We start from the raw sequence: 18,489 nt of genomic DNA, 5'->3' as shown, positions 1-18,489 counted from the left end.
GGCATCATGGGATTGACAATGCCTACCTGACCAAAATGGGAATAAAAAAATTTGAAAAAATAAGGAATCAGTGGCTGAGAGTTCTTTTGATCCATTTATGTCTGCACCCTTAGTCTACTTTGCCTTTATTATTTTAACGTCTTTAAACTGTAGAATATAATATAGAAAGCAAAGTAAGAAAAAAGCATTAATTTTCAAAGCACACTTCAACAAGAAGTTCCAGAACAGATCACAGAATTTGTCACGGGCTGCTTTTCCATCATCTCAGGCTTTTTCTTCTAGCTTCTTCTAAACACTGGAGGCTACAAGGAATGTTAAAATAGTGATTCAGCAGCTATTTTCTCTGTTATACCTCCTCCTCCTCCTTTTATCCTGTTCCCATTCTATGGGGATCTTTGGGGAATGCCTGCTCTGACTTTTTCTCTCAGAATTCCAAATAGATAGTTTAGATATTTACTTGATACTAATCAGGAAATACATAGTATTTATATTTCAACCATATTTAGTTATATATAATGGTCTCATTCTTGCCTTTTCATTGAAATAGTTTTCATTTCTATTATTGCAGTTTTAATAATATGAATAAATAGGTTTGTGCCCCCCAAAAAGGGGGAAGTAGTTGTATCAGAGAAGATAGGATTTAACAAATGAGTATGATTACTGAACCTTTATATAAATATTTCTATTTAGTCTCCAGTGTCTTAGACCACTTAGGAGGAAAAATCTGAAATGGTGGAACTGTAACCCATACCATACTTTGAAATTTGTTCTAAAACTGCTTGTTAAAATGTACTTTGAAATTTATTACTTTAATATATATATATGTGTTTATATATATGTTATATTTCACAATAAAACATGTTTTTTAAATATTTGCAAAAGACTTGAACAGACATTCTCCAAAGAGAATATACGATGAACCAAAAAAAAGCACATGAAAAAGATGATCAACATCATTAGCTATTAGGGAGATGCAAGTTAAAACCAGAATGAGACACAATTTCATACCCGCTAGAATGGTTACTAATAAGAAACAAAAAATTACAAGTGTTGGAGGGGATGTGGAGAAATAGGAACACTTATTCATTGTTAGTGGGTATGTAAAATGGTGCAGCTTCCATGGAAGACAGTTTGGCAGTTCCTCAGGAAACTAAGTATAGAATTACCATACGACCTGACAATCTCGCTCCTACTAAGTATATACTCAAAAGAACTGAAAGCAGGGACTGTTCTCACACCAATGTTTTTAGCAGCATTATTCATGATTGCCAAAAGATGGAAACAGCCCATGTGTCCATCAACCGATGAATGGATAAACAAAATATGATATATACAGAACAATGGAATATTAGTCAGTCATTAAAAGGAATGAAGTCCTGATACATATGACAACACAGATGAACCTTGATGACATCATGTTGCATAAAGTAAGCCAGCCACGAAAGGACAAATATTATATGATCTCACTGATTTGAAACAATGAGAATAACAAATTCAGAGTGTCAGAATCTAGCACGTAGGTTACCGGAGGCGGGATGAGAATGGGGAATGGGGAGTTAAGCATTAAAATGTAGTATGATGGTAGCATGACATTATGAATGCAATTAACGGCACTGAAATATTCATCTAAATATATATTAGAAATATATATCTGAATAAGATGAAAAAGGGAAATGTTAGATTGTATGTATGGTAACAGAATAAAAACTTTTAAACAAACCCATGGTACTACACTACAGTGAACCCTTTGTTATGCCATGGACTTTAATTAATAGTATAGTTATAAAAATAGGCTATCATCAATTGTAATGTTTTCCACACCAATGCAAGTTATTGGTGGTAGGGTGGTATATGGGAATCCCATATTTTATGCATGATTGTTCTCTAAACCCACAACCTCTCTAATGAAAAAAAAAAAAAAAAAACCATTTATCCTACCCTGGAAAATCTAACTGTATATCCTCATTTAGTTGGCCAGTCCTCATTTGAATGTGCCATGCTGGGACCCTTCCAACTGGATATACTCAGTTCGGCTGGAGTTGGGGCCACCTCTAGACAGTATGTTTATTTGCTTTCCAACACCTGTAATGAGGCACATCACAATCACCAGGAGCATTTTTTTAGAACCATTAGGAGTCTTAGTCTTTGATTCAGACTTATTAAATCAAAATCTAGGGGAAAAGCCCCCCAGGTGTTTCTAATTGGCAGCAGGTGTAGGAGATACTATGTGTATGTTTATTCCTGTAACCAGCCATTTTTGAATGCATAATAAAACTAGGAATTTCTTTTTAATCTAAACGTTGATGCTAGAATGTACTTTTACTGTTCTAGTGGATTTTTAATATCATCAGAAGCCCTTTTAGATCAAGCTGAATGAATATGCCCAAAAGGCCATCTTTGAAGAGTGAACATAAGTTAATTGCATAAGAAATGCATTCTCAACACATATAGGCCAAGAAAACTACATCCAAAGATACAGCATATCAGATTTCTAAAAGTCTAAAGAAGTGATAGGACCGGTATTTGAGAGTTAATAAACATAAGAAATACATTCAGTGGAATCTAAAATTTAATTGCATAAATCCATTAGTACAGATTTCCCCCAAATTTCCCCCATGGTCAAATAATTCTCAACTTGATCTGTAAATGACAGTATAAATGGAGAGGTAGAGAGAATTTTAATTTTAAACGCACTTGAAAATGTGTTTTGTATTCAATTAAGATGGGTTATTATTCCTTCTCCAGATAGCTAATGCATATCCCTATAAGCCAACTTAAAAAAAAATTGTTAATTTTTGTTGGACTACAGTTATTGAAGTGCCTGTGTTTACTCCTAGTAAATGGCCTCCTTTAGCTGTTCGTGTTTCATCACTGTCACCCTTGCTGACAGCTGTCTCTTTCATTTGGATATGTCAAAGCAGCTTCCATTTCTGCTTCTAATCTTCTAATCAGTAAATGCAGGTGGGACCAAAGGTCACCAGGATAAATCCCAAGTTTGTAAACTGTGTTATCACATGCTATCACATCTCAAAATAAAGCTTTTGTGACAGCTTTATTCCTCATGGTTCAGTGACTCTTTTTCCTTCCAAACTTTAAGAATGTGTAACCAGTAACGTTTGCCAGTGTTATTTTTATCCACTCTTCTCTGTGTATGTATTTAACATTAACTTTTAATGTGCCTTCATCTTATAATAGAAAAGTATTGCCTTTTTTTTTTTTTTTTTTTTTTGCAGAATAATTTTGTGCTTACCCCTTAGACTGAAGACACTAAAAGGACTTTGTAATTTGTGTAATTAGTTCAGCGTATTATGTGGCTTAAATTCAAAATCTCTTGACTCCAAGGGTCTGTTTTCATTATCTTTGCACGGTACATCTACTACCATACTTAGATGGTTATTACAGTGATGCTATAGAAGTGAATAATAGGAAAGCACAGATAAAGCCAACTCAGATAAATTTTGGGTGGAGGGCAAAGGAAAAACTGTTTAAGCAACAGGCCACATCCTGCTCTATCACAGAAGAGAGACTTTGTAGAAGTAAATCTGCAAGTAGAATAACAATGGGCTTCTCCATAAAAGGCCAATATAAATGGCCTTCATGCTGAGGACACTGCTTCTTCCCCTAAGTAGCATGTCCCAATCATACAGCACCAAGAACTCAGAAACAGTGAAAGCCTTTACCTTTCACATGGTAGCAGCTGATCCTTCTCCTGAGCATTTGCCTTTCCTCATAGAAGTGAGACACCTTTCTTCGGGCCAGGAATTCATGCTGCCATTTTTTTAAATGAAGGATTTATTAAAAAACTGAAAATTTTTCTTAAAAGGGGGCTTACCACCTTCAGAAATCTCAGTTGTGGACATGTACTCTTGACACATTTGGGAAATTTGAATTCCTGAGAGGTGGATATCCCTGCAATGGTGGATCCTAAGGAATTCTCATCTCCAGATTTAAAACATTGTATTTTATCTTAAAGGGTATATACAGGAGCTATGTGACTTTTGGTTTCTCAGCTGCTATAGCTGTTTCCACATATCTATAAAATAAGTATATCAATACCCCCTTCCTAAGATTTTGGTGAGGCTTTGAATTTTGGAAAATATCTTGTATAATAAATAAATAGAAGTCTGATTAAAAATAGAGCATAATAATAAATTATTACTAAGGCTGCCACTGGAAAAGCAATTAAAAGTATAAGTAGGTATTCTGCAATCACTTTTATTGAGGTAACATATATAACATAAAAGTTACAATTTTAATCACTTTTAAATGCACAGCTCAGTGACATTAATCACGTTTACAATGTGGGGCCACCATCACCGCCATCCACTACCCAGACTTTTTCATCACCCACCACAGAAACTTTGTGCCCATTAAGCAATTACTCCATATTCTCTCTCTCCCACCTCCCAGCCCCTCATAACCTCTAATCTACTCTGTCTCTGTGAATTTGCTTATTCTAGGTATTTCATATAAGTGGAATCCTACAATATTTGCCCTTCTGTATCTGGCTTATTTTAGTGAGTATAATGTTTTCAAGCTTGAACCATAGTGTAGAGTGTCCCAGAACTTCATTCCATTTATGACTGAGTAATATCCCATTGTATGAATGTATCACATTTTGTTTATCCATTCCTCTGTCAACTGGACACTTAGGTTGGTTCTACCTTTTGGCTATTGTGAATAATGCTGTTATGAACATTGTGTACAAATACTAGTTCGAGTTCCTGCTTTCTGTTGTTTGGAGTATATACCAAGAAGTGGAATTGCTGGGTCATACAGTAATGCTATGTTTAACATTTTGAGGAACTGCCAAACTGAAGCCGTCTGTATTTTAACAGATCAGGGTACTTTCTCTTCAGCCCCACTCTATATCGTTTTAGGTAGTTTGGCTAGAGGGCAGGATGGAAGGCAAACAGATTCAGAGTTGTGGATCTGCCAAGAGCTGGTCAGCTCTGTTGATGGGAAAGTTTGCTCCCTTGTGTGCTTGAGAAGTTTGTGTTGCCAGCTCCTGCCCTTTTGCAAAGGAGAGAGCCAGCTGCACAGTGCATGTCCTTGACCTTCTAGTGAAGTGCAGGTGGCTGTTGATGGAGTGGGAGCCAACGGATGCACGTAACCTTATCATATGGGAGGGACCGAGAGGTAGAGTGCCTAGTAGGGGGGCCCTCACCTGAGCTCTGCCTCTGAGAGCCCCAGGGACACTTTCTGGACCACTAACACCCTTAGGTTCTCGTATCCTGAACCATCTTGTGGGGCACAATTTGTCTCTCCCTCGAGATCTCCCTGTAAAATAACAACATACCAGTAGCTTGCCTTTTTTTTAATGAAAATGTACAAACCTATAAAAATAACATACAATTGTTATAAACAAACCTGAAACATACAAAAAAGTGAAAAGTATTCCTGAGACTACAGAGCCAAAGACAAAGGCCTTGTCTTCATTTTGATGCCCCCAGACACACCACGGATGCAAATCCATGTTTTTAACAGTTGGGAGGGGACTATCTGTGAGTCATTTTGTACAGTAATTTAAGCCACAGTAGTTCCTCCTAATTAGGAAGTTTAAATGATCCTTTGATGGAGGATCATTAAAAATATGGCATCTAGGGCTTCTGTCGTGAGTGGCACACGTAGGGCACCTCTGTTGCCCTTTGTGCAGAATCGACATCAAGAGATTTCGGAAGCATAATTTTTGTTGCCAGGGCAGCTGGTGAAAAAATACATATATATATATATGGCATCTGCAGATCGTCTCCTCTACTATGTAACTACTTTAAAAATTTTCACACACACGTGCAGGGATTAACCTTTTTTTTTATACAAGTGCATACTTTAGGTGTTTTGTTATGCCGCATAATGCAAATAAATAAACAGAATAATTGCAATTTAGTTGCCAGTGCACATCACCATTAATTTCATCTCAGTGTTCTAAAGGTAGGCAGGAACTCTACAGTTAGAAGGAGAATCAAAACTTTTAGCTTTTGATATTAAAATTAATATAAATATAGGAATATGTTGTCTTAAAAGCACCTTTTGATACTATTATAGCAACAGAAAGTGATAGAATCCTAAAAGGCGTCTCCCCAGCGTGCCCTGTCCACAGACACCATCCACGTGCAGTGCAGACATTTGGTTCCTTTTTTTGCTTTGTTTGGTTTACCCTGCATCTTGCATGCAAGGGAAGTACTTGCAAAGTTCTGTGCTAAGAGATTATTAAGATAAAAATCACTTTGAAGCCAGTTCTCAATAAATAAGTGGTGCTAGCTCAAGAACCCATTATCTGACTATGGGAAATCTGGACTAAAGGTGTTTCTTGGGTTGGGGGGCGGGCGGGGGGTTGTTTGTATTTTGTTGTTGAATTGGTTTTTAGCAGGGCCTAAGTTTCCCACACCCAGCTTCATGGGTACTGGTTTGCCTTCCCCCTGAGATGACCAGTCCCATGCCTAGAAAGAGATTATACCCTGCCCCCTTTTGGCTCTTTCTCCAGGCTCTTTTGGAAGCAGTCCCAGAGCAAGGGATTTTTAAAGTGCTAAAGCAAGAAAAGAAGTACCAGAGCTTAATAGCTTCATATCAAACAGCAGTAGGTGTGCAATGATGGTTGACGATGAGTAGATGGTAACGTAATCTGAGAGAGATCCAGCCACATTTTCTTCTTGAAGTTTAACCACCATGATATCGCAAACCAGGGCAAGGCTGGTGAAAAACTGAAATTATATCCCTGATGTACCTCAATCGATATTGCTTTCCTTTTGTCACTGAAGTGTTTCATGTACTAGGAAGTGTTTTTTTAATTAATTTTAATAGTCTAAATGAAACGGCGCTATGGTGTTTTAACGTGTCCCTGAACCTGTCTTGCTGAGGTGCTGTCAACATTGTGAAACCGCAACCAACCAAAAAATAAGGTGGGCTTCACCTTTCCCCCGCCCCTCTGTGGTGCTGTCTTCTCAGATCTCTGTTTAACGTGCTATAATCTGATCTGAGCAATTTTTCTGCTTTATTTTTTTCCCTTGGTGGCCAAACAAAGTGGAGAAGGCACCTGGCTGCTTTGTTTCTCATGGGAGTGGCCCTCCCTAGCCTGGCAGGTCCTTTGGCTTCAAACCTGTTTTCTCAGGTCTAATGAGAAAGAGAGGATGAAGAGCCCTTGTGTGGAAGAGGGGGCATTGGGGACCCCAGCTTCCTTTAAGAGTCAGGCATTCTTATAGCCAGGAACACGGGTTTTCCCTCTGCAGCTGGGGAACCAAGGGACACACTGATGTCTCAGGAAGACCCAAGGGTGTTTTGTACCCCAAGATGGACCAGAGCAGATGGACCTCTTCTTCGGCTGGTGCTGGCTGGGACTATGATGGGCAGCGATGCTCGTTCCTTTGCTCCTGCAGCCTTTGTCCCAGTATTGCTTCTGTCCCTGGTTGGTAATGACTCATGTCCCAATAAAGCAAGGAGCCTTCTTTGCTTACCTGATGCCACTGAGGCTGGTTTTTAGTTGCTGCGATCCTGAATTTCTTCTTGGGTCCAGAAGAGTGGATGTTTTTAAAACTTAACAGAACGCTCCATTTGTGTCATACACTGTCACAATAATTTTTAAAAACACCTCAAAAACAGGACATCGCAACGTCTTTGGTAGATTCCGTGAGGATCTGATACTACATGTTATCCTTTGGATGGCATACATGGCCCTTATAAATTGGGGCTCATTTTATTTTTCACTGTTCAGCAGTTAACACTGCAGAACAACTAAAGGAATGAGCATGGCTGACATTTTTTAAGTTTTGCTTTTGAATAAAATGTGAATTTCCTGTGCCCATCTCATTGAGCATTCTCCGTCATCATTGCAGTCACTTGAAATGACTCCCTCGAATCCTAGTCTTTTCTTAGGCTTTTTTTAAGCCAGCTACACCTATAGTAGCACATGGTCAACGTGACCTGGACTAAAAGGAACATTTTTTGAGATGCAAACCCCCAGCCTGTGTTAAAACCCCACACCCACATGAGCATGGAGGGTTTTCTAGATGAGGGCTGAGTTTGGGGACCGGCTCCACACCTCCAGCCCTCCCTGCAGAGTGCTGCCAGCAAAGCAGAGCAGTAGGCTTCTCTCCTGAGCAGAAACTGCCCCACAGAAATCCAAGGTCTACAGTTGCTTTTGCCTAAAAATCGGTGAGCACTTTGGCCTTCTTCCTCGTTTGCTTCTATTCTGATATCAGAGATGCTTTCTGTAGTTACTGTGTTTGCTCACTTCTCACTTTGCCTATCTGTCATTCAGGGATAACCTAGGGCTATTCTCATAGGGACACTAAAAAAAATACAAATTGGTGTATTTGAATATTCAAATTTTCTTGATCCCAATATGTTTTTTTTCTTTTGAGGGGACAAAGTAGGGAGAAAAACAGGAGTGATGTCATTTCTTTTTCATGTATTGTAATTGAAAAAAGAAGCAAGGGCTGAAAGTCTTGTGGCATATTAATGCATTAGACTTCATCTAGAACCCCTGTTGCTTTTTGATCTATTTAGTTCTTCTATTGGAATTCCTTTTTCGTTTCTTGGCTTCCAATGGAAGTGACCTTACCAACAATACTTAAATGTTCCGTCTTGACTTTGTAACTGTGGCTGCTTGAAATGAAGCTTTTCTGGGGTTGATGGATGAATGGTAGATGTTTGCAGTTTCTCAAGGCAATAAGATGTGTATTATTAAACTGTAGATATGCTTAGTACAATAAATTAATGCTGATAATTTTATATCATTTTTACCTTTTTAACATTTTTTCCTTCCCATTTTATTGGTTTGCCTCCTGAGCTACTCCTGTCTACCATTCCTTCCCCACTGTTCTCGTGAATTAAATTTAGGGTACCTAGAAGTTGCAAGTATGTATCCTTTTATGATTTGTATTTTATCATAATTTACACAAATGACTGGGTTTGTGCACTGTATTACTCCTGGTGTCTTTAAAATATTGTGTGTGTTTTAGTAACTTTTGCATTTGTTTTTTGTACTCAAAAAAAAAAAATAGTACCTTTCAGCAATTAATAATCTTTTCCCCTGAGGAATGAACTGTGCCAACGACTTCCTCAAAAATACATCTAGGGCGGGCCATGGTGGCTCAGCAGGCAAGAATGCTCACCTGCCATGCCAGAGGACCCGGGTTCGATTTCCGGTGCCTGCCCATGTGAAAAAAAAAATACATCTAAAAGAAAAAGGGGAGAAGTTTTCTCTGATTTAGAGAAAAAGATATAGCCATAATATATACACCGTTACCCCTTATTTTTATTTTTTATCACCTTCCTTTCTGTTGTCTTTCTTTTTTTTTCTCCCCCAGGTCCTGATTACATCAAACAAAGATTTCAGGAAGGTGTAGATACTAAAGAAAATACAGACGAAAAGGTACCTGAAAAACCACCGTCACCAAAGGAGTCTCCTCATTTTTATCGCAAAGGCACGACACCCCCAAGTTCTCCTCAGGCCAGCCCCAAACAAAGCCACTCTCCCCAGCCTGCTTCCCCAAAGCCCACCAGGAAGCAAAACCCCAGCTCAGGGGCGAGACTCAACCAAGACAAAAAGAACCTGGCAGAGGAGCAGGTGACGGCCGTCGTCAACAAGCCCCTGGCATCAAAGGCTCCCACCAAGGAGGTGGGAGCAGCCGTGCCCCAGTCCAAGTACTCTGGCCGCCACCACATCCCCAACCCCAGCAACGGGGAGCTGCACTCGCAGTACCACGGCTACTACGTGAAACTGAACGCGGCCCGGCACCCGCCGGAAGAGGCGGACGAAGATGACCAGGCGAGCCCAGCCTCAGCACTGGTGCCCAAGCCAGCCCCTAACAAGTGGAGTCCCCCTAAATCTGTGACAAAACCAGTTGCCAAAGAAAGCAAAGCTGAGCCAAAAGCTAAGAAGTCCGAACTTGCTATACCAAAGAATCCAGCGAGCAACAATTCGTGCCCTTCTTTGGAAAAAGAAGCCAATTCAGTAAGTTTCCTGAGACTGTATTCCTTGCTGTCCTTAGGTCCTCTCTGGTGGCAGCGTGTGGTGACCGTGCATCTCAGTGACAGCCAGGCCAGCAGAGATGCTGAGGGGGCGCAGGGTTGTTGAGATAAAGCTTAACACAGCTGCACCTTGAGCCAGCAAGAGCTATACAGGCAGAAATTCCCCCAGGCTCACTAGGCGAAATTCACATGGGTCAGCCCTTATTACCGCATCACATTTTTAGCGAGCTTTTACCAGCACTTCTGTTTCTTTCTATCACCGTGGCTAATTCTCCCCTGGCTAAAAAGGAATCACAGCCCCGGGCCAGCCACTGCTAGAGCTCTAGCTAGGAAGGAGGGCCCCAGTATCATTTACTAGGGTCTTCACCCTCCCTTGGACCCCTACCCCCACGGTAGCAGCATTTCCAGATAAAAAACCCACCGCGATTGATGAGGCACATACCCAAACCTCTGAAAATGTCTTTTCTGGTGATTGTGAATTATTCCCAGATATATAGTTTGAATTTTATTTTATTAGCCAGGCTTTGCAGCTAGAACATTTTTCCTTCCCAGAAGAGAGAACGGCAGATTTTACACAGTTGAAGAAAATCACTTTGGTCTTATGACTTCTCAGAGTATGAATACTCCTACAATTTCAATTTTCCAGTAGATGCTAGGGATTTTTACCCATTAGTTGTTACCCTCGAAGGAATTTATTATTGGACCAAAAAGCTCTGTTAATCAATAAATATCTACATCCTCATTCAAAGATTTAAGTGACATGTGGAATCAGTAGTTTATCAAATTCTGAAGAACTTAGAAACTTAAGAGAAAGCTAATAATTTGCAACAGAGGTTTTAGCTTTTAAGTGTAGCTAAGGGGAAAAGCCACAGCTGATTTCATATTTACTAGTAATTTTATAGAAACATTTACCTTACAGGTTAATGTCTTGGACAACAAGAACATAATATAACCAGTTTCCTATTTGTATCTGTCCAGTTTTATTCATAGGGTTAAACAACTGAAATTCATTGTTTTAATTAACATGTTTGAAGCTTCTTAGGGTGGTTTATTTTACTAATACCTACAAACACTAGTTTTTTTTCAAATTCTTATTTAATGTAAATTCATCAGATAACTGTATTAACTTTCTGAGAATCGGTCTCCATGGAGATACATAGTTTCTAAAACAGAAACTTTATGGGACTCCGACTCGTCGATAAGTATTCAGTAAAAAAAAAAAAAAATTAACACTGAATTGTCAACAGCCTGGTTTAACTTAAATATTTATCACAACTGAATATATTAAATATAAATGACTTTTCATTTGACTTTCAGCATTTACATCCACAGATTAATTAGGCCTCAGGTACACATCAGTATAATTTGCCCGATTTATATAGGAGAATCCAAACAGTGTAAAGGTGTATAGTTTACAGCTTTGGGTGCTGGTAGTGGGGCTCAGTTGGCTTCCAGAACTCCACTGGGGGAAGCAAATGCCCCAGTATTTTATACGTGTGATAGAAGAAAACGTCAAATTGCCTGCCTTGCATCTGTATCAGTCTTTCTATGAAACAGTGCTAATAGCTTTATTTGGTAAAGCCACAGCCTCTTTGATTAGGAAAACAGCATGTGTTTGACTTAAGCACAGACGCTCCCTGTTGGCCCAGCCTCCTCCAACTCTGCAGTCACTAGGCTTCCTTTCCACACCCCCAGAGAGCAGCCCCCTCCCCCCCACCCCCACCCCCAGCATCAGCCTGCCCGCGTCAGGGATAGAGGGACTGCAAGTCAAGATTGACTCTGCACGTCTATGTGAACATTTTTTTCATCCTTATTCATTTTATTTTATTTTATTTTATTAATTTTTAAATTTTTTTTAAAAATGACAAGAAAGAAACACATTCTTAACATACGATCATTCCGTTCTACATATATAATCCGTAATTCACAATATCACTAGTTGCATATTCATCATCATGATCATTTCTTAGAACATTTGCATCACTTCAGAAAAAGAAAAAAAAGACAACAGAAAAAGAAATAAAACGAAAACAGAAAAAAAAATTATACATACCATACCCCTTACTCCTCCCTTTCATTGCTCACTAGCATTTCAAACTAATTTTAACATTTGTTCCCCCATTATTTATTTTTATTCCATATGTTCTACTCCTTTGTTGACAAGGTAGATAAAAGGAGCATCAGACACAAGGTTTTCACAATCACACAGTCACATTGTGAAAGCTATATCATCATTATGTGAACATTTTTTAACAATTGCTATTGTCTTCCTAATAGTAAGGAAAGCTGCCTCGCGTCGCTGACAACTTCTTCCCGGAGAGGTAGGAAATGACAAAATTGTCATCAGTGAACAGACAGGAGTACCATGTGCAATTTTGAGATAGAAAGATGTTGTAAGTTAGACATAGATATTTTAAATGATTTGAAAACTCACAGAAACCAATTCACACCAAAGCAGACATTTGAGGGAAAACCAGAATGTATGGGTCTTACTGCTCCTTTGCAGGTGGAGAGACCCAGGTTGAGCAAGGTGGACTTTCAGCCAGCCAGCCTAGGCAACTGAAGCAGTATAGACGCGTGGCTAAGTGTGAATCCTGGTGCCAGGCCTCCTCCATTCAAAACCAGCTTTGTTGCTTGCCAGTTGTGTGATCTTGGACAGATTTCCGGAGCGCTCTACGCCTCGGTTTCCTCATCTGGACCTGTATCAGAGGGTTATTGTGGAGATTAAATGAGTTCATACTTAAGTTCTTAGCACACAGTGCATGCTCAAAAAGCATTGCCTATTCTTCTTTCAGCACTAAAGCACAAATAGTTTCTTAAATGTTCTAACAGATTTAGACATCCTCAGGATCTTCCTGGATAGTTCTGATCTCCTAGAAATGCAGAAGATCTTTTGGGCTACAGGGTAACCTTCAGAGCAAACTGATTACTTGAATATGTGGGGTGGGAGAAGGGAGGCTGTGGCAGGGATTGCAGCTCAGCCTCCCTTGAGAAGTGTGCGACTCCTTTGGGTGGTGGTTACGTGTGGACCCTGCCCCATGGGAATGCGTTTGTTGTCAGACTGAAGTTTTTGTTGTGTTTCACAGCATGCAACTAGTAATTGCCAGTGGAGGCACCTTGAGAGCCAGTTCTGAAAACCGCCTGCACTTTTTTTTTTCTCAGCCTTGCCTCTGAGCACCTTCCTAGTTTGAGATTTCCCTGATCTTTGAGTTGGTATAAAATGTAAATAAATATAAACATTGCTATTCATACTAAATTGAACTTTTCTCTTTCCTTATTTTTTAGGGAAGCTTTAGCATTAACATTATTCTATCCAGCAGAAAATGTTAAATATGAGTGACAGTCTCAAAGAAAAAATAATTGCTTGGGTTAAAATGTGTATCTTTCAACTCCTTCCATTTTATTTTACAACTGCCTGAAAGTTTCTTCTAGGCAGGACTTATGCTTGCTTCTGTTACTGCCACTTTTATTGCACCTGCCCCAGTCAGTCTTGAAAAGCAAGACTGATTTTTTTTTTTTCATTTTGCTATTTTAAGCTGCAACTGGCCACCACAGTCATATTTATGGGACTTCACCTTAAAGCTTTCCACTCTGCCCCCAGTCTGCATTTCTGAAGAGCACAGAGGTCATATCTTGATACCTGCCTATTAAACAGACCTTTCCAGAATTTATTTTTCATCTGCTAATTTTCTCCTATCTTCATGGAGTTATGTTTAAAAGTAGCTTTATAAATGGAACAACACTGGTAGGAGAAATACCAGTGTAATGTGTGTAAGTTTGATAGAAAAAAAAGCATTTGTGTTCTAGATATAGCATTTGCTATTCATTGATTCTGGATTACCAGTACAATGAGCTGCAGGCCAAAACTTGCAGAAAGATAGTAAGGTAAATTCAAATCCAATAGAAAACAGAAACCCAAGCCTACTGTCCAGTTCAAAAGGGTTAGATAAATTCATGAAATCTTATAAGGATGCCTTTTATGAAATGGGAGCTTAAGGTTCAGGCACACTATAGGCTTTTGAAGTGGGCTTCACTGAAGGCAGTTTCTCTGCTATTCCACTTTCCTCTGAACTCTACATTATACTGTACTGACCCATAGATGTTCCCTCATCTCCTTTCATATTACTAAGTTACCTTTGTGAATTATGAATTAAATCCACCGTTCCAAAGGACTTCATATGATTCCCAAAATTCTTAACATACTCGTGAGCAAAATCTCAACCATAATAGTAGCATTTCATTAATCCCTGCATTGAGTTATGGGGATTAAAAGTTAGGATATTGAAAGATTATCTCAAGTCTTTTGAGTTATAAGAGTTTCCTAGATTACTTTTGTTCCAATAATTGAGAAATTGCATAAGGTAGGATTCTGAGTTAGAACATAACTGTTCTAAAATAATAGTTGGCCATTATCAATATATCATTTTTTCTGATACCTTGGAAATTATAGGATATAAATTAAAATGTCATTTTAAAGACCATATTGAGAAATTGTTTTTAAAGTAAGACCTTTAATGGTGCTGTGGAGAAATAAGCATGGGCTTTAAGGTATCAGACAAAAGTTTAATTTTCATTCTAATCTATTCAAACTGGCTGTGTGATCTTGGGCAGAACACTTCTCTGAGCTCTGTAAAGTGGATTAATAATCACTAGTTATAGAACAAACAACAAAAATATATAAAAGTGCTTGTTAGCCCACTATCTGGCATATATATAGACCTAAAATAAATGTTTACACTCCTCCCATGTAAATAGTGACTACCAAGGTGGTGTCTTTGTAATGAAGATGTTCTTGTCCCAGACCAGAACTGAAAGGATGAATCATTTGAGAGTTCTGTTTTTGCTTTTGTTTTAACCAGGAAACAAGGCTGAATACCCTTGGCCATCTGGTATTTGTTATATTGGTACTTATCTCAAGTAAGATTCCACAATTTGTTAAATGTTACTTGATTTCTGAAATGTTACAGTTGTGAGCAAAGAAAAATTTAAACCTATTAAATAATTTCTGAAGGTATTCATCTGTCTGCTACAGTTTTCACTTTAAAAAGTAGGTGTTGTCCAAAAAGAGGACCAGGAAAAAACAAGAATCAGAGGACCACGTTTTGGGGCTTTTCCTTCATTTTTCCTTGGGGGCTTTATTGTCCTATAGATTTACTCTCAAGTTCCAACTGCGTTTGTGAGGAAGCCGTCGTGCGTTAACAAGACGTACCAGTTTCCTGTAGTCCCTAGTCTTGGTTACGGAGAACTGTCTCACACCCAGACCTGGCTAATGTTTTGAGATGAATGAAGTAGTTATTTTTTAAAAATCATTTTGAGATCAAATACTAGTTTCATTTTTTTTTTTTTTGGAAGTTTAGAAATTGGCTCTATCCAAATATAGCATTGCCACTTACAGTTTATACCTTTTGGAACTGCTGTCATCATCCTTGCCTTATTTTATTCCAAATGTTTTGTGAACTAATTAGCATATTGATATTTACATTAAAAAGTTATGCTTCTTTTATTCTGTTTCATTTCCAGGGCCCTAACTCAGTCATGATTATCCTGGTCATGCTGTTGAATATCGGGTTAGCCATTCTTTTTGTTCACTTTCTAACTTGATGGGAATTAGGAAAGGTAAGCATAGCCTTAATTTCTATCTAAAAATCACTGTATAACATTTTCCCATATTCAAATTTACAATTGTTTTTTTTTTTTTTCACAACTGCATATTGCCCTTCACTTTAATTTTGGCTGTGCCTGAATGTGATTCAACATAGTTACTTAATGATATAACTGTTTTGACCCTTCAGTGAAGTCATGACAACTAGTGGAGTTAGCCCACAGTTCTCTGCCGTGGTGTCATCCGCCTTTTAAATGGCACACCCCAGTCAGACTCAGACACAGGGAAGGAGGCTTGCAAATAGGATGGGAGCACGAGAGACATGAAACGTGGAAAATTCAGCCAGAGGACCTGTTCGGTTCCCCAGGGAATGCTTTGTGACTTTGCGGTTCTCTAATAGCTGAAGCCAGGAGCCGTGTCGGAGAGCAAAACTTAATAATAACTCTTTTTTAAAATCTGCTGAAGCAGCCCTATCCAGTGAAGTTCTTGGCATTGGCTACTCCATCTGTCCTAGCAGAGTGTGACTAAACTGGAAACGTATGGAGCTGCCTTTTTTTTTTTTTTTTTTTGATGGAAGTCAACAGCTGCTTTACTATTTTACCATCTGACGTTTTTAGTAGGGAGCTGGGAAAATGACTGACCAAGGAATGCAGTCGGAGGATTGTGTTGCCGTGGAAGTGGTTCCAACGTTCACTCCTATCTCGTTAGAAGAAGTAGGTAGCAGCATCACTCACCAGTCTTATGCCGTAAGCTGCTGCTTTAACATCTCCTGGTACGTTCCAGGAGAGAATGTTTCGTTGGCTTGTGCACGACTTTGTTCATTTTTGCTGTTTATTTGAGTACGACGTATAGTCATCCACGACAAGCAATCCCAGTTGGATGAAACACATTGCTGCATCTCAAGGAAAAGAAAGAACAAAAATCTAGTGAAAATGTGTTTATTTTGATACCAGTACATCAGTTTTCATGTCGTTTATTTTTCCGAAATCTGTAAAAGGCTATTTATCTTTAGCAATGTGACAGCATATCTTCCTGAGAAATAATTTAATTTTAAATATTTAACACTACCAAGGCAAATTATTTATGCACTTAGGAGGTGCTAAGTTTTAAAAGGTTGAAAGGCAGAATTCAAAAAACATAGTCAAAATTTTGCATGGACTGCGGTAATCGGTGTTTAAAGGATTCAGTTTCATTGCTGACGTACTTTACAACCAAATAAAATCTTGTCGGTGACTCTGTTAATTCCGAGGAAAGTTAAGCAAGATGCTATTAATATATTAATAGCTGCTCTTCTTCTTTTTTTTTTTTTTTACCCCAACTTAAATGTTTGTTGAATACATTCAGGTAGAGCATAAAGCTTTGTTCAATCACTGCTTCTCAATTATATGCCTTTTGTGTTTTGCAAAGTCCATTTGTAATTTTATTTCACAGTTTTAAATACTTTATTTTAGATGTCTTTTGCAGTCTGCGTTATTCTGACATGGTTTTTGCTGTTTTATAATTTATCCTTTATTACTCAGAAGCATGCGTAGACAAACTACATGGACATTATAAAAACAGTTATTTTTAAAAATCAGGGGAAGACAAGTGTCTATGAAATCTCTTTAAAATATTACTTTGCAGAGGGGGAGCTACTATTCCTAAATGCTTTCACAATTTGCATGGTTTGATCAAAGATTCTTTCTACCTTAACTAGCTACCTTTCCAGTGCAGAAGAGACAGCTCCTATGTTAGCACAGGCATGGACTGAATGCTTTGTCATCTGCAGGGTAGTGCCCCGGTGGTGTTTTTTGCAGAAGTACCATATGTTGAGAATCCTGGGTGTGACCAATATGGAATAAAGAAGAAAGCAGAAAGAGAGCAAATGAAAATTACAACTTGTATATTTATTTATTTTTTACATTTTACTTTGACTTTTAAATTTAGGAAGTATGTTTTTACCTGAGAACAAACATTTAAGTTCCCGTGTCGGTCTCAATACTCTCACTGCTCCTTCCTGTCCCCCATAGCTCCTAATGCTGAGAAAGCTGGCTTTTAAAAAAATAAAATAAAATATTTAATCTTATTAAGTGTTTATTTAAAATATGTAATGCTTTGAAGTAATGGGTAACAGATAACTAAAGGATTATGTTTATAAAGTGAGCATGTTGGTTCCATTTATAAATATATGTATGATTTATAAGCTTTTTTAAAACAAAGCTCAAATTGTTGGTATTTTTCTAAAATGTGCACAGCTGTATTTTACATGAAAGGCTCTTTCTAATGGGTTGTTATACTGTACACTACATTTTGGATAGCACATGAAGTCTGCCAATGTACTTAATAAAACATGACTTTGTTTATTTAAAGTTTCTTGCTGTGAAAAAGAACTCCCTACCTGTGAGTTCCTTTATTTATAATCCTTCAAACCAAAATGTACAATGTACAGTTTTCACAACTGTATCTGCTCTAATAAAAAAGATTGGTTATTAATAAAGTTGCAGGTGTGTTTCCTTTTAAACACTGTCTTGAGTAATGTGGAATTTTTTTGGTGGTGGTGATGAAAGAAATATCTGCAGAAAATCTAAGAATAGAAATGAAAAAAAAATGCTTAAAGAAATGGCAGAAGATAGTTATACCATGCTATTATTTCTTTCACCTTGGGACCTTCAAATAATTACATAAAGTAATGAAAGATTCCTTGCTTTCATTTAATACCTTCATTGATTGGATTAGTGCCTTATCCAGGGTTTTGAGTCTGCTCCTATTTCTAAAGAAAACTCAAAGTTGAAGTAAATCTCCCCCTAATTAAAGTTTTCTGAGCATTGTACTCCAAACAAATTAATATGTTGCTATGGCCCTTGCTGCTTAGGCTAATTCCAGGAAGCTGAGACACACTGTGCAGTTGAATTAACGCACTGTGGCTAAACTTCTAGCTG

At 38.2% G+C, this 18,489-nt stretch overlaps 1 protein-coding gene and 1 pseudogene across 2 annotated transcripts in view; both read left to right on the top strand.

The window, feature by feature from the left end:
- The window catches only part of JPH1 (junctophilin 1), an 86,524-nt gene extending 68,475 nt beyond the window's left edge, over nt 1–18,049 (top strand). Inside the window, exons 4-6 of one of the 2 annotated variants that reach the window (XM_077167027.1) lie at nt 9,306–9,952; nt 15,490–15,585; nt 17,340–18,049. In XM_077167027.1, the coding sequence (XP_077023142.1) occupies nt 9,306–9,952; nt 15,490–15,570 (728 nt within the window). In that variant the 3' untranslated portion in view covers nt 15,571–15,585; nt 17,340–18,049. Of the gene's footprint in view, nt 1–9,305; nt 9,953–15,489; nt 15,586–15,761 lie in introns of both variants that reach the window. The other variant, XM_077167026.1, reaches the window with a different exon arrangement.
- On the top strand, nt 5,599–5,756 carry LOC143689293 (U11 spliceosomal RNA; annotated as a pseudogene).
- Nucleotides 18,050–18,489: the final 440 nt, after the last annotated feature.

The sequence above is a fragment of the Tamandua tetradactyla genome, chromosome 6 (genome assembly GCF_023851605.1).
Source record: "Tamandua tetradactyla isolate mTamTet1 chromosome 6, mTamTet1.pri, whole genome shotgun sequence".
Taxonomy (NCBI): domain Eukaryota; kingdom Metazoa; phylum Chordata; class Mammalia; order Pilosa; family Myrmecophagidae; genus Tamandua; species Tamandua tetradactyla.
Note: the sequence above shows the minus strand (reverse complement) of the source record. Positions and strands in the feature narration are given on the sequence as shown.